At 41.9% G+C, this 23,577-nt stretch overlaps 1 protein-coding gene across 1 annotated transcript in view; it reads left to right on the forward strand.

Moving 5' to 3' along the window:
- LOC145411958 (tenascin-like) overlaps positions 1-20,442 on the forward strand; it is a 90,435-nt gene extending 69,993 nt beyond the window's left edge. The window contains exons 8-13 of the mRNA XM_080281928.1: positions 2,175-2,426; positions 6,966-7,247; positions 7,585-7,836; positions 15,689-15,970; positions 16,535-16,828; positions 20,336-20,442. Coding sequence (XP_080138054.1) covers positions 2,175-2,426; positions 6,966-7,247; positions 7,585-7,836; positions 15,689-15,970; positions 16,535-16,828; positions 20,336-20,442 — 1,469 coding nt within the window. The remainder of the gene's footprint in view (positions 1-2,174; positions 2,427-6,965; positions 7,248-7,584; positions 7,837-15,688; positions 15,971-16,534; positions 16,829-20,335) is intronic.
- Positions 20,443-23,577: the final 3,135 nt, after the last annotated feature.

The raw sequence follows: 23,577 nt of genomic DNA on the forward strand, positions 1-23,577 counted from the left end.
ATCCATGGAGCGAATAGGTTCATGGCAGGAATAGGTTCTTGGAGAATATATCTCTGGGAATATTGTCGCAACGAGGGACATAAGTCTTGTGGGTAAAATGGGACCCCGCGGTTCGTCTGTCATAGGAATGTGGCCTCCCAGGGACCCTGGCAATGACGGTATGCACGGTCATTTTCCTTTTTTTTGTTTTCATCCAGGCAGCACCAGGTTCCCTGCTCGTTAGATTATATGCATGACACATTTTTTTCTTCTTTTACATTTCCATGTAAAGTACTCCAGGCAAAGAATATGCTGTCCGTTCTCTATGGACCAGCAGCCCTTACACCTATCAACAAATGGCACAACACATCCACTTAAATACTGGATGCGGACTACATGTTATGTAGTGAGATAAGTTTGGGATATTCCATTCAAAACTGCTCATTCGGGCACGACCAGTTGGTTCACCTCAGATCCATTCTCGTCATTACCAGCCGCGATAGCGAAGCTGGTATTGTTTTCAGTTTCTCTGTCTGTCTGTCTGTGTGTCTGTTAGCACGATAACTTCGCAACCGCTCAAGATATCATCACAATATTTTACAGATGTGTAGTAGGGATGAAAATCTCAGACTCGTTCAAAACTGGAGAAAGTAGGTCAAAGTCACGGTCATATTTCGAGCCGCGCGACATACGTATTGGCTTGAGGTTGGTGTGATTCTCCCCTTGGGGGACTCTAGTTTCAGGTTATTTCAGGCATGTTCAGAGCGAGTCAGATTAATTCAGACTAATTTATTACCTTCGCCAGAAGGTTATGTTTTTGCTTACGTTGATTTGTTTGTTTGTTTGCTGTCTGTCAGCTGAACTGCTCAAAAAGTTATAACGGATTTTGCTGAAATTTTTGGAGGGTTGGGCACGGTCCAAGGATCAGTCCATTAGATTTTGGTGGTGATCCGGATCATCATCCGGACCCAGAAATTTTTAGTTTGTTTGCCCACATGATATCTCCAAAAGTTCTCAATGAATTTCGATGAAATTTTGTGCAAGGCTGGGCCCTGGGCCAAGAGAGAATTGATTAAATTTTGGGACGGATCCGGATCCGGGTACGGATCCTGCAACGGCACTGGCGCAGGGATGCGGCCTCTGAATTCTTTCTGTTTGTTATTACTGTCCAGTCAGGTCAAGTAGGTCCATTTAGGTTAGTTGATGATAATCAATATATCTAGTAATTATTATAGTATGCAAGAATAACTGTGGCAGCTCTGTATTTATTTCCTCCGCCTAGGAGGTTATGTTTTTGCCTGCTTTTGCTTGTCCGTTTGCCTGCTAGCGGGATTACTCAAACAGTTATGAACGTTTGCTGAAATTTTTTGGAGGGGTAGGGTATTGCCCAAGGAACAGTCCGTTAGATTTTGGTGGTGATCCGGATCATCGTCCAGATCTAGGAATTTTTTTAAAGGATTCTTTACTGTTGCGGAATAGTGGCAATTTCAACATTTTTGCTTCTAACTCGATAAATAATGCCTACAACTCTTGCACAAAATGATATGTCCACCTTGGCGGAGGTTTGCAATCTCGGATTGCTCTTGTTTTACTTTTATGTCGTTCAGGATCTCTCTCGTCATGTCAGGCAAATATGAATTCGTTATGATCAAAAGAGATCCATTGAGGATAAGCCTATTTAGCTATGTAAAAAATAAATTAAAATTGACCTGTCAATGGTTTCCATGGTATCAAGTGGGTGAACTTCATTTTAAGACAGGAACGGAAAAAGAGAAAAAATGAAAAGAAAGGCGAAGTGGTTAGAATGGGCAGGAAGGATTGGGATTATGGTTAATGGTGGGTACGGCAGAGGTGGTATAAACCATGAGGATTGCCGCTGTAGGTATGAAGGTTATGACGGGGGGCAGGTCTAAATGATACAGTTATCCGTAGGAGGAGCAATAATTGCTTGTCATACTGATGTTCTTCACATTAAATTTTTAATGATTAAATTCATAGCATATATGGGTAATGTACTGATACTTAAAAGAAATGCTTCGAATTAAGATTATTTTTATTTGCTCGATGCTTAAGGCCAATGAAGCACAACACCAAACAAATGAAAAGTATCTGGGTATATAACGGCCTTGGATTTGCAGTTTATATGAAGAGCACAGGCAGTATCTAGGCAAACCCTAAGCCTATGTTATTCACAGGACTGGCTCTGAACCTGGTACCAGCCTCAACCACCATAAGTGTGTCCTGGCACCAAACCAAGATCGCAGACTCCTACCGTGTTATGTGGGAGGATGGGAGCACCGGCGGCTTTGATACGGTTGATGCCACCACAGACACGTATAACATCACGGGTCGTCATCCCTGCACCAACTACTGGGTGCAGGTGCAGGCCAGGGCAGGAGATTCTGTACTGATGGCGGAGAGCGCTTCCACAAGGACTTTACCTGAGGGTACGATGGTTTTATGTACACTTTTTATTTTCTACTTTTGTGACTAGTTGCATACATAAAGAGCTGAGTGCATTGGTTAATTCTTGCATGACAGAGCTCAACAGAGGAGGGCTGAGTCAGGCCATGGGCGGGTGTTGCGTGCCCACCAAAATCATGGAGGGATACTGGCAGATAGTTCGGAAGGAAAGTGGCCACTGAAATAGTAACAGCAGAAAGAATGAGATCCAGCACTGCAGGGAGAAGTGGGTGAAGATAGTCAGTGAAAGAACGTCAGCTCAAGTGATAAAAAGCTTGCCTTAACCCTGTTTACATTAGCTCAGTTTGGTGCACTTTCTCACATATGAAAGTAGTACTCCACATGGAACTAATAATATCTCTGTTCAGTAACAACAACACAGGGATAAAGAAATACAGGGTCGGTCTAGCACACTCAGCCACTGAGATGAGGATTTTATAAGGAATTAACGAGATTTTTTTGCACGATACTGTCCCGAGGGGAAGATATCCTAATGATATTACAATATGATGCTGAACTGAGTCTCATACCATATGATATTTTCATGTAATATTTCGACGAGTTGAAAGGGGAGGAATCTTTTTTTTTTTTCTTCTTCTTTTTTTTAATGCAAAAAGGGTGACAAAGTTTATTTACTTCCCTGAAAATGAGACAGGTGAAAAACAGGTGTGCGATAGCCTCATGTCGTGACTGTTCAAGTGGCTGTTGTAATGGACGCTGCAAGAAGTAGATAGAGAAGTGAAGGGTGGAGTTACCAGTGATTGAGTAGACAGGGCTAGATGTAGGCTGCATTGTTGAAGTTTATTCATTAATAGGTGGAAGACCGTTGGTAAAATGTCAAAATCCTGCGCAAACTGATTTTTGATACCCTTAAAAGAATAACAGTGGTCGTCTACATCAGCAGCTATACTATAGAGCGACTAGAAATTAAGCCAGAGATGAAGGTACGGAGAGAAGAATAGACACCTGAAGTTTGGATATTCAGAATCTGTGCCAGACACAGTCGAAATCCTTGGAAATGTCAGTTATAGTAGCAAAGGTTTCATCCAAGTTCCCCCTCCTCCTCACCCACATACCCTCTTCTGGTCAGTCTTTAATTTTCTGTCCTCTCCACAATGCCGAAAAATATCAGAGTTCTTCTCTCACATCCACATCAACATCGCAACCCTCCTTCACTTCCTCATTTGTTTGTCTTTCTCTCCACGTAACTCCACATGCTTCTCTCAGATCTGCCATTTTCACTGGTCTCACCCTTGATTTGCATCCTTTCAACAAGGTCCAAGCATCACTTCCAGATGTTAAAGTAGGGATTACGATACTGTCATGCAGCTACTTTTTTACTTCCATGCTTGCTTCCCTGTTCCTTGACATTGCTTTCTGTGAACCAGCAACCTTTCTTTCCTGCTGTACTTTTTCATGCATTTCCTCACCTAGACTCCCATTCCTAATCATTACACTACCTAAATATTTGAAGGCACCCTCAGTGTCAGTCTTCTCACCACCCAGCTTCACTATGCATTCTATGACTTTATTTTTCATACTAATGGTTAAGAAGTAGATTATGAGAGGAAAGGTGGTACAGTGTGTTTTCAATGATGTCAACCCCAGGAACACTGGAAATACAAGAGAGTAAAACAACTGGGCATTAGTCAGAGGGGTGGAGAACTGTCACTCTTATTTGGGATGGGCAGAATAATGGCTGAAGTGAAGCTTGGACAATGTTGGAAGGAAACAAGCAAGATTGAGAACAGAGGAAATGAGATATCTAAGAGGAGTTTGTGGAGTTACATGTAGAGACATACAAACAAATAAGAAAGTAAAAAAACGTAGTGGTGTAGATGTGGATATAACTGAAGGTGTTGAGAGAAATATTTTGAGACGGTTTGGCCATGTGGAGAGGATGGAGAATGAGAGGTTGACTAGAAAAGTGTATGTGAGTGTGGTGTGATGAGATGGAGTGATAAGATGGAGAGATCTATGAGAGAGGGGATTGTGACTTTGAGGAAGGGCAGCCAAGTGATAGAGGACAGGGCGACGTGGAGGCAATTTATCTTTGCCCACTCCTTACAAAATTAAGGCGTCAGTCAATAGATATATAGATAATTAGATAGACGGATAGGTAGATACATATATAGAGGAATACAAGCAAACTGACAAATAGAATTGATGGTGGAAAGTGACAGACAAAATCAAAAGAGTTGTTTAGGAATGATGTCAGTACAGAGGCACAGGTCTTTAACACTAAGAACCCCATCGAGACCGTCTGCATTTTTGGTACTGGGGCCCCAGAATTGCAGAAATGACTTCATCTGGGGAAATTTTAATTATAGGAATTAGAGAGTTAATGAGAGACAGGGATGGATGAACAGCATCAGCGTGGCCCAGACTGGAGAGAAAGACAAAGCTTTGATAAAAAGAGGTTCAGATTTATCAAACATAAAAGCAGCAACCAAAGTATTCGAGCAGAAAAGAGGAGTGAAAGTGGAGACGGTGAAGTTAGAGGAAAGTACTTTGCAAGAAGCAAGAGGGAATGAGACGAATCGTAGAATTTGCTAATCATGAAGAGATATAGATATTTTTCCCTAGACAAAGAACAATGGTATTACGATTCCGGAAAAAAAAACAAAAAAAACAAAGGACGTAATTTGAGGGAGATATGGGACGTCGGGAAAGTGTAGTGGACATTAGAAAATGCGATATTAAGCCTTTTTCTTTTTACATTATTCACTGGGTAAGCATAAGAAATAAATGGCTTGACACCCAAAAGTTGAACCATCGTAATGCGCAGAGCACACTTGCATGGCTTGTGACCACAGATGAAATAATACTTTCGGGGAAAGTCGAAGAAGTACTTCCTGGTGGCCTCCCAGTCAGCGGCGCCATAGTGTCACAGAAGTTAATTTTTAAGAGGGCCCACGGGCCCAACTGGAGTGATAGGACAAGTTAAAGAATAAAACTTGGGTTGCAGGACACCAAAGGGGAAATAAGGTTGGCAGAGAAAGTACAAAAATTGTTTTAAGAAAAAGGTACAGTACGTTAGGACTTCCTGCAAGAAAACCAAGGATAGGAATAGGATGTCATACTTGCTGCTCTAGGCTATATATACACACACACAAAAAAAAAAAAACATGTAAGCTCGTTCACAAAGTAGACCAATGAATGTCGCGGTGAACACTGAAATCACCTACGCTGGAAATTTCTGAGAAGACAAGATGGAAAATTACATGTTTCACTTTGGAAATTACTGTATTAAGGGACAAGTACACAGTACAGAGGGAGCATGTGAAGCCGTTAAGACACATACTGCACAGGCAACAGCCTATGTTGGCTTGGGAACAAATGCTGAGAAATTAAGAGGATACAGAGAAGGGTTTGACATCGGTGAGATTTGGAGGAAAAAAAGTGCTGTACACGACGGTAGAAAATGAAGGGATGGCAGAAAGTGTTAAAAAAAAAAAAAAAAAAAAAAAAACTGATATGAGTGTCAGCTAAATTTCCACAACATTTTGTTTAGGATATTTATGGCTCTTCCTTCCTCTGGGAACTCCAAGGTTTGTTGATGATCTGCCTTCTTTCTCTAAATTTGAACAGAAAGTACAAAGACATTTGGGGGAATTTGTTTTGAAAAAGTGCATTGGAATAAAAAAAAAAAATGCCACTTTCTTATACAGTAAAGTCAATTCATGCAATAATGGGCAACATATAATGCCACTGACTTAGTCAGTAATATTCCTAAGTAGGAACCAACGATGGTCTGGCTGAATGATTTTGTTTTTGTCGTCCATACCATAAAACAGCTCTCAAAACCAAGCCACAGAATGGCGTTCTCGACAAAAACAGACATTAACTAAAAACCATGCTTGTTTTAATGCTGTCCAAGTACTCCTGAATCAGGTGACCTTTGTATTTCTGTCCGGAATTAAACTCAGTATGGTTCTGGTTTAGGTATGAGCACCTTCATCAGCTCCAAGTGCAATGAACTTTCCCATGCAAACTCTTCCTTCTCCTTCTGCTGGCTTAGCCAGAACCATGCTCCATAGATTTGTCTCTTCTTTTTTCACTCCTCTTTTCAACATACCTGACTGTAGCTTTTTCCTTCTATAATAAAGCTGACCTCTGCTCAGACTCTTGCACCTAACTCCATTGGCTTTTCATACTTTAAAAAGAGAATACCCTTGAGTACTCAGATGACAGTGCTGAGCAATTCCGTCATAATCATGATCCATTTTCATACCTAAAGCTAGCTTGAGACAGGAACTGGAATCGAAGAAAGAGAAAGTTTGAGATGGAAGATTTATCAACACGTCTAATGAAATACTCTTTTTTCTTTTAAACTTAAATTCGAAATATGGGTCGACTTTTTAATCGTGAATTATGGATATAATATTGTAGATGGATGTTCATTGAGTGGAAACCATTTTTATATTACCGGTATATGGTATGAATGATAAAGTATCTTGAAGTCTCTTGAGACTTAACAGTTCGGTACTTTCATGTAAGCATGAATTGCTTCATTTTTGCAGCCACCTCTTCAGTGACCAATCTCAATGTGAGCCAAGTGAGTGACAACCCCACACTGGATGTGACCTGGTCGCCTGTGACGCCACCTGGCAACTGTAGCCTCGCCTACAAGGTCACCTGGAGTTATCTCAATGATACAGAGGCGGGAAACGACAAGACCATCGACCCTCACTACACCATCACAAATCTGGCTTACGACACCGAGTACAACGTGTGTGTGGCGTCCTCCGTCGAAGGGGAACTGGCAAGTCCTGTGTGTGAACAAGTGACGGTGATTGAAATTAGTAAGTTTTTTCTCTTTCTGTATGGCCTTGTTGGCATTAAAAAATTGTCAATTTGGTAATAATTCAGGCGTCTACAGGACAAAAAGTGAAATGTAATAAAACACATAGATGCTGTTCACATTCATCTTTTGATGTCTCAAGGCATGACAAGATTGGGCAACTCCAGGACATTTAGTAAAATAGAATTCACAGCACTTCCCATGTAGACGCAAATCAAGGTCAGTAACGTACAAAACCTGCCAAATGAGTTCTGAGGTAAATGGCGAACTTTCATTCGCAGTTTATATGCACAACACAGCTAGTTTCTAGGCAAACTCTAAGTATATGTTGCTCACAGGACTGGCTCTGACTCTGATACCAACTTCAACCACCATCAGTGTGTCCTGGTCCCTAATCAAGAACTCAGATTCCTACATCGTCCTATGGGTGGATGGGAGCACCGGCGGCTTTGATACGGTTGATGCCTCAACAGACAAGTATGACATTACGGGTCTTCAGCCCTGTACCAACTACTCGGTGCAGGTGCAGGCCAAGGCAGGAGGTTCTGTAGTGAAGGAGGAGAGTGCTCCCACAAGGACTTTACCTGAGGGTACGGTGGTTTTTAATTACACTTTTTCCCCTCCGCTTTTATGGCCAGTTACATACATAGGGAACTGAGAGTATAGAATAACTCTTGCATCAGAGTGTCGTAGGACTGTGTGTGCATCTGCAAACTGGTACATCAGCATTGATTTTGACGTCGTTGTCGTCCCTACTCGCACGTGCTATAAAGGAGGAAATCGTTTGTAACTCACAGTAAGGCCCTGCTTCCACTCCCCCCCCTACACACACACACACACACACACACACACACACACACACACACACACCAGAACTGACCCGTTTGTAGTGTGCACAGGATTTCCAGCCTGGCTCTCTGCAGTCGCTTTCCTCATCATAACTCCTCATAATCATTATTACATGAATGAATCGCAACCAACTAAATCTCTTGATCTATCGATCTACGAGTATGATATTGGACTCCACAAATAGTTAACTTCAATTCCAGCCTTTCAGAGTAAGAATAATGCGTAGGCTAATGTTGGCAGCTTTGAATATATAATGTACCACACCTGGATTTCGCAGCATCATTCAGTTTGATATTTTATCCTCAGTGCATTGAATTTTTTCCGGAACAAATTTGCGAATTTAAAAAATAAAAATTACTGGTAGAGCCTCGATCTCCATTGAAAGTTTAATAGGGGTAAGGATGAAAAAACATAATGGAGAACAGTTGGAAGAAATAAAACGGAGGCGGTATCCTCCTCTCACTACCCTTCAATCCTAGGGGTGTCTCTACCCTTCGTCACACAGACTTCAACAATACTGAAATAACGATGTTACAAGCAACTGATTACGTCTCACAGTAGCCTCTTCCTAACACAGCAATCAACGGGAATTATTCATACATATCACCACAGACAAAACATGTTTTTCTAAAATTCCCAAACATAGTAGTTTTCTTTACCCTTTGACTAACGAGTGCTCATAGATAAATGGTGAACTACTAAAAAATTTCGTACTTGAGCGCAATAGACGACAATGAGCCCCACTTAATTCCACTTCCCTTATAGAGACACTAAAATAGTTATAGGCATTCATAATTATGGAACAGTTGTTAATATGTAACAATATGTAATTGACAGGTAATTATGTCTGAGTTGTCCAGGAAGAGGTTAGATACACTTCCCCGTGGCCAGTATTCCAGACACAGGATGAGGTCACTGATCAGGTGACGGAAGCGTGCCCGACACCAAGACGGAAGCACACACACACACACACACACACACACACACACACACACATATAACACTGAGCCGGAAACCTCGGCAGTAGATATATACCCCGAAATCACACGAAGGACCTCAGAGAACGAGAGGGGGCCAGGGAAGAAGGAAGGAGAAGGAGAGTAGGAGCTAGAGAAAGAGTGGGAAGGCGACAGCTAGCACAAACTCCCCCTGACAATACAACGGGTCACGTCAAGCTCTTTAACTTTTTCAGTCAAGTTACTTTCTCACAATAAAACTCCATTTTCCCGAATCTGCCTATTGATCACCTCACCTTACATACTGTACAATACGAAGAGGATAACGTGACAGGACAGCCTACCCTGACGTTCCCCTACAACGCCAGCATTATTTTCTCTCCCCTTCTGGGTCTCTCCGATCGGCTAGACAAGATAATAAACCTTCTCTCTTTCTTTAATAAAAAGATAAAGGCCAAATAATCCTGACATCATGGTGGCCTTCTGACACCCTCTCATCATCCCCAGGAGTAACCAAATAAGTGTTTAGCAGTTTCAGGATTATGCATAAACCTATTTTCACTAACCCTTAATTTCATCACAACTTAGACTATGGATGTCTTAGGATTATCGGGGACCAATGAAATTATCACCTATGAGCCCAAATATTAAAATCTATGCTGCCCTCAGATGATTTTATTTAGAGAATCTTGGAACTCAAAGGTTACGCATAGCCTTCATTAAGACTTTCACTGATTGTGGCTTCTCCAATGGTGAATAGAACTGACTGGTGGCAACACCTAACCAGGGTTGCCAGATTTTTTGATCGAGTTATGTACTGATGTCTCAAAATTATCGTTTTTCCACCCAAATCATCGTAGAAATATATCGGATGCCAGTGAAAATTATCGTATATTTTCTTCTGCTGCTACTACACTACGCTCTACAGTAATATGATAATAAAATAAATGATGGAGTTCTTACCAACACGTGTCTTCAGTGGTGTTTTAAATTTATATAAACAGATTAGTCTCATGTAATAAAAAAAAAAAATCGAAATTCATAAAAGTTTCGAGATATGGAATGGCTAATGTAAATACCTGATACAGCAGGTATCCTTTAAGGGAGGTTTATATCACAATATTCAGTTTAGAAAAGTTAATTAAATTCATCAAAATTTATTAAATAAAATAAACAATTCCTTTACACTATTTACAGATCACTGATTACACAAGATATTTTTAGGTAATTCTTTCTTATCAAAATAAATATTTCTTTTATACTGTATAGTACTTCACGGTGACGAATGACGAATATCAAACTGTAACAGTCAACCGTCAATGTGACTCGAAATGTGCCTGTACATTTTGTTCAGTACAAGTACAACAAGCCTAGCTATCTCATAGACACAATTACCCTATGTGCACCAAGGAAAATTACAACTTCTCACACTACAGGTAGCTGACTATCTATGGAAAAGATTTATTCTTGATGAAAAGGCTTTTTTTAAAATCATTTTTTAAAATTAAAACGCTTATGCCATAAAACACAGAATTATTGTACAGAACGTACGATAAGAAAAGGTACTGTACGTACATCGTACCAAAGGGTTTAACGTACATGTACGATAATTATCGTACCAATGGCAACCCTGCAGCTAACATATGTACAAACGAATCATGTACTGAGAATTATTCCGCGATAATTTGAACTGACATTGTTTAAATGCAGCTGATGCACACAACATCTCTAAGACACTTTTTATTTTTGCAAACTGAACACCTATGGCGCAGTAATAGTTTTGTGAACCATAAAATACTTAAGTGAAATGATCGACCTAGCATCTAGAAAAAACAAAAATACTGCTCTAGCTTTAATAGGTAACGTTATTAGCCTCTGATAAGGGTGATGATTGGGTCTGGCAGGGTCGCTCATTGTATTTTATGCCCACACACCGACAGCAAACTTTGTTCGCTCGCCCGTCCTTAATAACGTATTTTATATTGCCGTAGATATTTTAATTTTGCGAGAAAGGGAAAACCTGTGAGTACGAATGACTAAGTTTAGAAAAAATGTTAATAATTTTAAAGGGTGTTCTTGTGCATAACGTTCGCGTATACTCGTAATAGTCACCAATGGGAACGGCCGAAGGTCCACGGCTGTTGACACTGAGAAAGAGTAGTTGGTAAATAGGGATTTTCTGACAATATTGTCTTTTAACAGAGAGAGAGAGAGAGAGAGAGAGAGAGAGAGAGAGAGAGAGAGAGAGAGAGATGAAGTAACGCCATAGTGAAGAGGATTTTGGAGGTAATGAGGACAGAAAATTTCTCATTATAATAGAAACAAGTATAGTACGTGGAATATGAAAATGGTCTAAGATAGGTAAACATGAAAACTGAAAATAATGTAATAATCACTGCCCTCGATCAGGGGTGAGAATAAAAAAAAAATCTCTCTAGCTGAAATACAAATGCGAAGTTTCATGATAGCGGCTCAATTTGATACTGAAACGCGTCTGTTGAGTGCTGCGATCTCTGACTCAGCCTAAAGCATATAGCGGCATTAATGGAACTAATTATAATAATTACATCTATCACATAGCATATATGTATAATATAATCTCTCGGTTATCTTGTAGTATATACTCAACCGTAGCCTGTTTACGTTGTGGCTGTGGATGCGATAGTGTTGTGAGAAATACACTGGGGGGATCTGAGACTGAGAGGATGGAGAATGAGAGACTAATGAGGAGAGTGCATGTAAGTGAAGTGGAAAGGGAGAGGGGAGGGAGGAGACTGAGGATGAGTTGGAGGGATGAAGTAGAGAGGTATATGAGAGTGGGGGGTATAAACCGGGGGGAGGGCAGCGAAGTGGATAGGGTGACATGTAAGCGATTTGTGGCCAACTCTCACGGGATTAAGGCGTCCATCTTAGCAGTTACTTCAACAAACAAGGGTTGAGGCTATGGCACACCTAATGTCTGACTTGCCTCGTATCTCTGACTGGGGTAAAAATAATCTTGTTGTTTTTAATGAATCAAAGACTCAGTTCTTACAACTATCAACCCGACAAAATCTGACACAGGAGTACACACTATTGTTTAATAATATTTAGCTTAATCCTGCATCATCCTTTAACATGGTTTGGGTTTCATTCACTCAGGACTTATCTTGGAAAGATCATATTACATCTCTTGTAAAATCTCCTTCCAAGAGATTAGGTGTGCTAAGCCGACTCCGTACCTTCTTTACCCCTGCACAGTTGTTGACTTTATACACGGGTTTTATTCGTCCGTGTAGAGTACAACTCTCATGTTTGGGGAGGCTCCCCACATACAGCTCTTCTCAATAGGATGGAGCCAAAGGCTTTTCGTCTCATTTAACTCTCCTCCTCTTAATGGCTCCCTTCAACCTCTGTCTCTTCCTAGCACTGTTGCATCTTTATCTCTTTTCTATCGCTACTTCAATGGTCACTGCTCCTCTGAACTGCCTGCCTGTATCCCTCCACCTCTACGACGGGCGCGTAGCACCCATCTAGCAACAAACTCACGTCCCTTTTCTGTCCAACTCACTAATGCAAGAGTTAACTGTTACTCTCAGTCTTTCACTTATACAACAGGTCAACTCTGAAACTATCTCCCCCTGTCTGTATTTCCTACTTTCTATGATCTCCAGTTTTTCAAACGCAGCGTGTCCAGGCATCTCGAAATGAACGGATCTTGAATTTGGCTCTCTTTCATTTTTTTTTTCTTGGAAGAAACGTTTTGCGGACGCTGGCCTTTGGTTCCTTCTTCCTTGCATAAAAAAAAAGAACAGAACCTTATTACCAATACTGTAGAGGAACTGGTAATATGTTGGTTGTACGGTTTTCTACAAAATAATAATTATGATTTATAAACTGATATTAATCTGCAAATATATTACGTTCATATTATAAATCAGAGTGTGTGTGGGGAAAAAAATCTTGTGAATAAAAAAAAAAAAAAAAAAACTAGGCTGACTATCGAACTTCCTGCCTCCTGCTCCAGAAAAGAAAATAATTTGAGAGATTCGAGTAATGGATGCAAGTGGAGAAATAACTGTCAACGAATGACTGTATAAATACCAGTTATTATTCCACAGTATATGATCTGATACACGAAAATCTATGGTACACATCTGGCAGAGTATGTTCTGGACTGCTTAAGCACGAGGCTAGTTGACAAACTTGTAATTACATATGGTACGTCCCAGTGTGTGTGCACGCAGGCTTTTGTGTGTGTGTGTGTGTGTGTGTATCAGTCAGTGTTGCCAGAACTAAATGGCATCGAGCACTCCAGTCGAGTGATGTTCAATTCTGAATGACTGTACAAACGGTTGTTGGATATTTATACAGAAAACACGTCGGCTTGCTCAGCTGGTAGGACAGTGACCAGAGAGGAGTTCTAATGGTTGTGGTGAACACTGAAATAATCCAAATTGGCTATTTCTGAGAAAGAAGAAAAGGAAGGTGTGCGTTCCTCTTCAGATGTAGGTCAGTCGAAGAATTTTGGATAGTCAGTTACATTAGAGGACAAATACAGAACACAGATATTGTTAGTCTGAGACTGAGAGAATAATTACACAGAATGTGAATTACGAAGATTCAACTTGGGTTGGGGAACGAGATAGCAAATATGGTTGTTAGTTATACACAGACAAAAACCACCATTAGCTTGGAAGCAAGTGTAGAGAAATCTGGAGGATACAGAAAATGGTTTGGTGTCAACAGACTCAAAGAGGAGAATGAAGAAAAAAATCTAGAATGTGTTACATAGCCTATGATTTCATCATCCTTTGTGTAATTTTAACGCACAGTATGCTGCATGTTTGATCACGAGCGTGTTCTGCCTCAGTTCCCCCCTTCTACCGTTATAGTAGAGTAAGTCGTCATTTCTGTTGTTTCAGTGCGGGATTTTCAGCTCTCTGTCCCCATGGCTTCATTTGCGCGTCCCTCTTACAAGTTGTATCAGGCTCTGCTGGCCCCTATATAATGAGCTCAGTCTCTGCATCATTGCCACTTAGATCTGCTCCTCATTTTGTTCACATCTCTGTCCTCCCCTGTACAGATATTATTATTGTGAGTGCTCAAGAAATCTCCAACCATCTAGCAGCTGTGTGTAATTTGAGTATAACTGTTGTTGCATTTTTTCTTGTACTGTATAGCATAAGTTTAATTTGTAGGCCTAGTGAAGTTTTTGTAATTCGTGTGGGGTTCTTTATGTCAGTCATTTTTGATAATAGTTTGTATCTGTAATTATCTATCTGGCATTCACTGAGTATTGTCTGGTATCTCATTTTATCAGGGCTGACTTAGATAAATTTACTCTTGCTAATTTCGTGTTAATAGAGGCTATTGCAGTTAACCATATATTTAACCTGTTTATTTGCCATTACATTATCCTTATGAGTCCTGAATGTTTTATTGTTAGTTTGTGCATTAAACTTTAACTTGTAATTTTACCTAACTCTTTTGTTTTGAACCTGGAACTTTACGGGACAGTAGTGACTCTTCGTATTCTCACTTAAAGTGTACATTATCTTTCTCTGTTCCGTAACAAATGTTATAGGAAATCATAGGAGTTTCAGATAAAGGCTCATGGCATAATGTCCGAGATATTTATGGTCTCACCACCCTGTCGAGACTTTGAGGAGGAGTGTTGGTTCGCCACTTTTTAGATTTTCATCAGAAAGTGAAAACTTTAACGTGCTTCTAGTTTAGTATAGACAGTTGGAGATTAATGTTATGAAAATAGTGCACTAGTAAAAAATGCCTCTTTCGTGTACAATAAATATAGTTCATGCATTAATAGACCAAGTGTACTGCCACTGACGGTCAGTATTATCCTTAGCTCGGAACCAAAGGTGGTTTAGCTAAATAACTTCGTTTATGCCACCCATACCATATCATGGCTTACAAAACCAAGACAGAAAATGGTGGTATAGATTAAAAAAAAAAAAAAAAAAAAAAAAGGACGCTTGTTTAACGGCGTCCACGTAAAACCGAATCACATGTACTTGATACTTTTGCTCGGAATCGTGCTGAGTTTCCTCTTAGTCTCGCTGAAAATATAATATCATCCGTTCCAAGTGCAATGAATTTTTCAGTACAAACTTCTGTCGCTCCTTACCCAACGTTAACCCAAAAACTCTTCAGTAGAGTAACAATTTCTCTTTTCGTTCACCCTTTTCGTTCACATGGATCTGGCTGATTCCTTCTCTGATAATGCTGAACTCTGCTATGTTCTTGCTTCTAACTTAATACTGGATAATTCCGCGGACGCTGTCCATCCCTCCTTTCATACAAATACAAACTTGCCATCCAGTACCTAGTGTTCTCCAAAGAGGAGAGTGTTGAGCAATTCAAAGCTTGGTTCAGGAAGAATTAAGAACGAAAGGAGAGAAAGTTCGAAAGTGGGAGAGCTGTCAGTATATCCAGTGATATGCACTTTTTGCTTCTGAACACAGTAATCGACGAAATGGCTCAATTTTTCCAGTGTGAATGAAGGAAACATTGTCGTAGACAAATGTTCATTGACTGGAGATCGTTTGCATATACTATGATGCCAGGAAGAAAACATTGTGATATGGCTTAAGAACTGGCATTCCGGCAAATTCATTTTATTATTTAATTTTTGCAGCCACCTCTTCAGTGACCAATCTCAATGTGAGCCAAGTGCGTGACAACCCCACACTGGATGTGACCTGGTCGCCTGTGACGCCACCTGGCAACTGTAACCTCGCCTACAAGGTTACCTGGAGTTATCTCAATGATACAGAGGCGGGAAACGACAAGACCATCGACCCTCACTACACCATCACAAATCTAGCTTACGACACCGAGTACAACGTGTGTGTGGCGTCCTCCGTCGAAGGGGAACTGGCAAGTCCAGTGTGTGAACAAGTGACGGTGATTGAAGAAAGTAGGTTGTGGTTTTTCTTCATTTTATCTGATGTGAGTGGCATATTAACAATATTATAATAATCTAGAGATATGTTGTATGGAGTATTGTATGTAATAAGATATGCAGCACAGTATAACTGCTTTTCACGTTCTTTTCCATAATGCTTTTGATCACAGTATCTATAGGTAACAGCCCATTTATAATGACTCAAATTCAGAATATATCCTATGTGCAGCCAAAAACAGAAGTTTGTAGCATCCATTCCTGGTCATGCCACAATATTATGGTGATCACTTGATGGTAACACCCACGCAGGTCGCACTCTGGCTTGCTCTGAACCTCGTGAGTTCCGTCGAAGCATAGGTGTTGTCATCATAGTGTTCGCTCTAAAATTGTGGCAGTACTAGACCAAGAAGGCTGTGAACAATTTTTTTTTTTTTTTTTTTTTTTTTTTTTGCTGTACACGCTAAGTAAGGGCAATGAAGTTCATAATGTACTAGGCAAATGACCTGGTTTTCCCTGTCTATGTGTACAGCACAGCTAATTTGCAGGCAAACCCTTAGCATAATATGTTCTTCACAGGACTGGCTCTGACCTTGGTACCAACCTCAACCACTATCAGAGTGTCTTGGACCCTCATCGAGAACGCAGATTCTTACTTTATCGTGTGGGTGCATGGGAGCACCGGCGGCTTTGATACGGTTGATGCCACAACAGACAAGTATGACATTACGGGTCTTCAGCCCTGTACCAACTACTCGGTGCAGGTGCAGGCCAAGGCAGGAGGTTCTGTAGTGAAGGAGGAGAGTGCTTCCACGAGGACTTTACCTGAGGGTACGATGGTTTTTATTGACATCGGTTGGGGTCTCTTGAACGGTACTTTATTTGAAAATATTTATTCCTTCTGTTCATATTAAAAAAATCTTTGCTAAAGGGAAAGTAACTTTCGTAAATATTAAAGAGAACCAATACAATAATGAACAGAATATAGTATTATCACTAGGTTGAAACCAAAGGTGGTCTAAATGACACTGTTTTTACGCCATCCATACTCTGATTTGATTGATAAAATGATGCCAGAATGGCTTTATGAAGAATACCATGTTACTGACACTGAGCCTGTATACAGGATATGAATGCATGTATGGATTTTTGTATATATGTGTGTAACAAAATACCGGAAACTGACAGACGTTTTTAATGCAACTTTGTACATGCGCGTATTGGGGTCTAATGGCTGACATTCCTAGTTTGGTCCCGACTGTTATTCGTTTTTTTTTTTTTGCCAAATTTCCGCTCGTACGAGTGCTTAGCCGTTGCAGATGATGAGAAAGCTGCTCCCAGCAATGCATGCGCCAGCGAGTGCAGCGAATGAAGGCAACCTTTTTCAAATGCTGTCTAATGTCCGTCTGAAATCGTGCTTAATCTGTTCTTTATCCTGGTTAAAACAACTTCATGCGATCTAAGTGCAATGGTCTTTCCAGTACGACTTTCCACTTCTGCCACCTTGCTCAAAACCTTTTCTGTAATTTTTACCTCATTCCCTTTATCCTCCTCTTTCCCACCTACTTGGCTGTGCAATTTTCCCTTTTTATTAAAGCTGAATTCTTTTCTCATACTCCGGCATCTGACTCTGCTCTGGACGATTCTGTGGACCTTGTCCATCCTTACTTCACTGACTAGCAGATTAACCCCTGAGTGCCCAGTGTCCTATATAGACCACAACATTGGGCAATTCCATTATCATCCTGAGCCTTTTCCCTCTTAAAATGAAGTGACTTAAGATCGCAAGTTTGAAAACTACCAAGATGTCCAGGGAAATGGGCCAAAATCATTGAAGTATTATTCAGATCTTCGGAATCCTGGTCCGTCTCTACAAGCCTAACCATCTGCACATTTCTTTAAGTGGCCTTTTCCGTCAGTCGCTCACCAATTTTTTTGGAAAGAAAGTGCTATACTTTCATAGACTTCAGCTACTTTAGCGAGAGTGCAAGACCCGACATTAGGGCCCTGAAACCCGTCACCAGTGGAATACTTCTCTTCCTGTTTGTCTTTATAAATGTGCTTCATCTAACCTCCTTAAAAGAGAACATAAAAGCCTGGACCTATGAGCTTTATGGCTATGGGCCAATAAGCAAAGGGCAGTGTGCTAAATACCTTGCCTACAAATACACACATCACCTTCGAGCAATAACTAATACTGTGGATGGCTTGAACATTAACATCAGACATATTGTCCAGAATTTACACAGGTGAGACAAAAACATCTCGAGTGGGTGATCTGCCTCACTGACGTTGACTGGCCATCTCCATGTGCTTGTTTGCTCATTCACAACATATATTGAGGCCAGGTAACAATAACAGGAACTAGCGACGAAAGCCTGCCTCCAACTACACCCCACAGGAGTCAAGCCCCTACCCACCTGTGTTCATCCATGCATCAATATTTCCCATTGGGCCTATTTCCTCCCATGTACTCGTACGGCCCTCCATGGGCCTGTTCTCCTTGTAGGTATAATCCTCATGGACGTATTTTCTACCCATGGGGACACATGTAATCTACACATGCGTCTATTTTCTCCCATGGATGTCTGTTCCCCATTAACTTATTTTATCTCCGTGGGGAGACACGTGTTCCCCAAATGAACCTCTATTACCACAGGGACATTCCTTTTATGGACCTATTTTGCTCCAAAGGCTTTCATAATAGTTGACTTTGGCTCATTTCTCCTGTGGACCTATTCTCCCATATGGACTTGTTCTCACCACTTAGAGCTTATCTGCTGCCACAAAGATCTATTTTTTCTCTACGAGGTGGATTTACTCAAGTTTCCATGGGCCAGTTTTCCTTACACGGGGACACGTACCATTCCCCCCATGGACCACATTTCCTACTGTACTGTATGGTGGGTTCCTTTCTGCCGTGAATCTCCCTTCCTCTCGTGCTGACTTGTCCATATGCACCGTAGACCTATTTTGCCCCACGGAAACACTTACCTAATCTCATGCTGTACCTATTATCCCTCCATGGGATGACTTACGCTTCACCTAAAATACTGTAATCGCGCGCACGCGTGCGTGTGTGTGTGTGTGTGTGTGTGTGTGTGTGTGTGTGTGTGTGTGTGTGTGTGTGTGTGTGTGTGTGTGTGTCTGTGTGTGTCACAGCCAAAATTATAAAAAGGGATTTTGATGGAATTTGGCAAGATGTATGGAACTGGGTCCCAGATGTGTCAGTTTCAATTTCATGTCCATTGATATTTTCTGAAGGAGTGTTTTGGACCTTAATATTTGCCCCCAGTGGTGTTACAATATGCGCACGTGGAAAAGGTGGAAGGGACATTGCCATGGATATTCACGTGTCTTTGAAGAGAGAGAGAGAGAGAGAGAGAGAGAGAGAGAGAGAGAGAGAGAGAGAGAGAGAGAGAGAGAGAGAGAGAGTTGTACATCTACAGTGTGTCGTCTATTACTTCGTTGATGCTATGAACAGATGGTTTTATTCTGCAGAAAATATTTGTTGCTGTGGTTGTGATATTGGTGGTGGTGGTAGCTGTGATGATGATGGTGGTGGGGGTAACTGTGGTGGTGGTGGTGGTGGTAGTTGTGGTGGTTTTGGTGGTGGTGGTGGCGGTAGCTGTGATGGATTTGGTGTTCGTGATGGTAGCTGTGGTGGTTTTGGTGGTGGTGGTGGTGGTAGCTGTGGTGGTTTTGGTGGTGGTGGTGGTGGTAGCTGTGGTGGTTTTGGTGGTGGCGGTGGTGGTGGTAGCTGTGGTGGTTTTGATGGTGGTGGTAGTTGTGGTGGTTTTGATAGTTTTGGTGGTGGTAGCTGTGGTGGTTTTGATAATGATGGTGGTAGCTGTGACAGTGATATATGTGGTGGTGATGTTGGTGGTAGTTGTTCAGAAACGGTTATCATTTTCGCAAGTGCTTTGCAGCCCAGGCCCTCACTTTCTATAAAGCAAAGTGTGGTTCAGGAAGTGCATTAATTTTGACAAGTGCTGAATGGCCCGAGAGGCCACTATATTAATTTCTTAAGACTGCTCTCATAATACACATGCATCATAATCTAATCCTTTCTCATAGCTTTAAACTCTTCATAATCCTTTCTCATAACTTTAAACTTTTCATGATCGTTTCTCATAACTTTAAATTCTTTAACTAACCGACACTGAGGTTTATTTAAGCCCATGCCAGTACCTAGGGATGCACGTAGGGGAGGTAACTGTGGTAACCTGAATGCAAATATTGGGGGAATAACCCCTTTACCTTTTACAATATCTGATATTTTCAGCACAGAGAGAACCTTAGAGGGTTCAGAGTTATCAAGTGTGTATTAACTGCCTATAAAGATTCGTATTTACTCCCGCGTCCCCTGTGGTCCGGCAGGTGTGGCAGGCGCAGTAGAGAGGCTGAGCGTCAGCAGTGTTGCCACTGGGTGGGTCAGGATGGAGTGGGTTAAGCCGGACAGGGTCGGGTGTGACGTGCAGGGGTAACGGCTGGCCTGGAACACCCACACCCATCCTTACCTGCTGCCGCCAGACGCCACCCACCACACCATCACTGGCCTCAAACCTCACACCACCTACACCATCTCCTTGCAGGTATACCATTAATTATAGTCATCCCTGTATCCACCACCTACACCATCTCCTTGGAGGTAAACCATTAGCTCTTCTCATCACTCTATTCACCACCTACACCATCACTTTGCAGGTATACCAGTTGCTTTATCACTGTATCGACCACCTACACCATCACTTTACCATTAGTTCTTATCATCACCGAATCCATCATTTGCATCATCATCAAAAAATTCTAGGATTTATTTTCGACTCACACATGACCCTTTCTTTGCACACAAGGAACATTAGTGTAAAGGTGTCTCGTAAAATCAGTGTCTTGAGAATACCAACAGGCACAATCTTGGCACAGTAGAAACAGTCTCTGAAAAGTTAATAAACCATTCAACAACACTGAATTCTGATGGTCAAAGCTGAGCCTCCTCCTTAATAAATCCAAACATGGATAAGTTTCAAAATGAACAACCAAAGCCTAAAAAAATCGTAAGATGCATTTAGTCCCAATGTACAGATAACCTACATCGAGAGACAAACATAGGCCTATTTAGTCACGGATCACATGAGCAAATGAGGCACACTATTCATCGCCTCAGCTCAAGGTGCATCATTCGTTCTTCCATTACTGATTCCTCCACCTACACTGTTACGTTGTAGGGTAAACCATTAACCTTTGCTACCACGTAATCCACTACATACACTGACATACATAACCCTCATGGTTCGATTGGTTAGAGATTTTATATATATATATATATATATATATATACAGTGCTCGTCAGAAGTATAGAGCGCCCTGCGTCCCTCCTGAGAAACAAACCTTTCAACATTGAAAAAACATATAAATAATGCATTTTATTTACCTTTAGTGCTTCGTAGGGTAGCCTTTACGTTTCTTCACGGACCTGAGACGTCTTGGAAGTGAAAGGGCGAGGCTCCTGAGGTGCTGGAGGGGTATTTTGTCCCAGGAGTCACGAATGGCGGCTTCCAACTTAGGCAGAGAGCTCACGTCTTTCCCTTGGAGACTCTTCTTTACGAGGTACCAGAGGTTTTCAATGGGGTTGAGGTCTGGGCTATTTCCTGGCCAGTCTGTCATGAATGATACCTCGCAGTCACGAAGCCAATTGGTGACCGATTTGGCCTTGTGAGCAGGTGCACCGTCCTGCTGAAACACTCGTGCACCTGTTAGCTCGAAGGAGTCTGGTAAATGATCACACAGAAGCTCCAGGTAAACATCCTGATTCACTCTGATGTTCTTGGGAAGTACAACAAGCTTCCCCAAACCCTTCCCTGAGAAACAACCCCATACCATGAGTGAATCAGGATGTTTAACTGTGCTTTCTACATACCGTGGGTCAAGTGGGTCACTACCTTTGCGTCGATACACACGTGCTCCTCTGTTACAGGTAACACTAAACGTTGCCTCATCAGACCACAACACTGACAACCATTGCTCCTCACCCCAGGTTAGATATTTATTAGCAAAGGAAAGCCTACGAATTCTCTGGCTCTTGGTGAGAAGAGGCTTTTTCACAGGCCTGTGACTTGTGTAACCAAGCTCATGCACCCTACGAGACACTGTTCTCACTGACACCTCACCAAACACTTCCGGGTTGCTCTCCTTAATTTTCCTTGCACTCACACGAGGATTAAACTCCACTGCACGTTTTAAAACATTAACAGACCTTGGGGAAGTTTTCCTAGGCCTACCAGACCGCGGTTTCTTTGTGGGAACTGCACCACTGTTTTCCTCCCGAAACCGTGCACACCAACGACGCACTGTCGATCGTGCCACACCAACCAATTCACTAATTTCCTTTGTCTGGTGGCCTGCCTCCTTTAGAGCAATGATCTGGGATATGATTTCACTCGATAGTTCACGGGTAGGTGCCATAACAAAGTTGTGAAGGCCAGAACACTGCGGGACACTCGGTAAAAAATGGCGCAATTTGAGAGGGACACTCGGCGGAGTTCCTCTCTCTCAGGCAGCCCGTGGGCGACTGAGGCGGGAACCAACCAGCGCGTCGGAAGGCCCCAGGCTACCGTGACGTCATGCTCGGAGCTCAAACTTGTGGCTCAATTCTTACCCCCCAGAATGGGTGATTCTTTTTGGGCCATAAGTATTGCGCGCCTGGCGGACAACGCTGAATACTTCTGACGAGCACTGTATATATATATATATATATATATATATATATATATATATATTAGGCTCGCACAGTGCGCGTCATCACAGTGCGCAATTCGCATTGTGTGTGAGTGACCAAAATTCATAACCAAAAACCTTGAATGCTCAAGTTTACCGCACAGAACACGAGGCAGAGGCAAGGAGTGGCTCAAAAATGCCATTTTCTATTAGTGCGCGACCACCCCTCACATAGCACGTCACGTGTTGTCATGTTGATGCGCAGAAATTCCTGGGCATTCTACTGTGCAGCTTGGGGTACAAGGGAGCGGGCGCACCATAACAGTCCTGGCTCGTGCACTGTGTGGATCCACTTTCTACAGCTAACCTGTCGTGTACAACATGTGGTGTTTTTTGTGCTGCTACATCCTTGCCTGTACTTCGCCGCACCATGGCACCAACCCCAAGAGTTAAGAAACTTCTGATGCACGCCACCAAGTTAATGATCATTAAGATGAAGGAGGAGGGTCAAGGAAACACTGCCATCAGGAAAGCCCTGGGACTGGCTGAATCTACAGTGAGAACTGTGTGGAAGAACCGTGAAGACATAAAGGCTGTAGTGAAGACGTATGGTGCCTCTGACCTAGACGGCCGTTCGCGGGTGGGAAATTGTGCTATGATACTAATGGAGCGCTATCTTGCCACCTTCATAATGAGGAAGGAAAAGGAAGGTGTTCCACTGAATGGAAGATTTATTCGGAACCAAGCCCAGCTCTTTTACAAGGCAGCATCTCGCAGGTTTAAAGTGGAAAAACCTTTCAGGGCATCAGTTGGATGGCTGGACCGTTTTCTCAAGCGCAAGGAACTCCGTTACATGAAAGTGTCTCGTGAACGTGCCTTTGCTGACGAGCTGGCCGTGAGAGACT

Source organism: Coenobita brevimanus, chromosome 91, assembly GCF_032717465.1.
Source record: "Coenobita brevimanus isolate Jiangsu-jjx chromosome 91, ASM3271746v2, whole genome shotgun sequence".
Classification (NCBI taxonomy): Eukaryota; Metazoa; Arthropoda; class Malacostraca; order Decapoda; family Coenobitidae; genus Coenobita; species Coenobita brevimanus.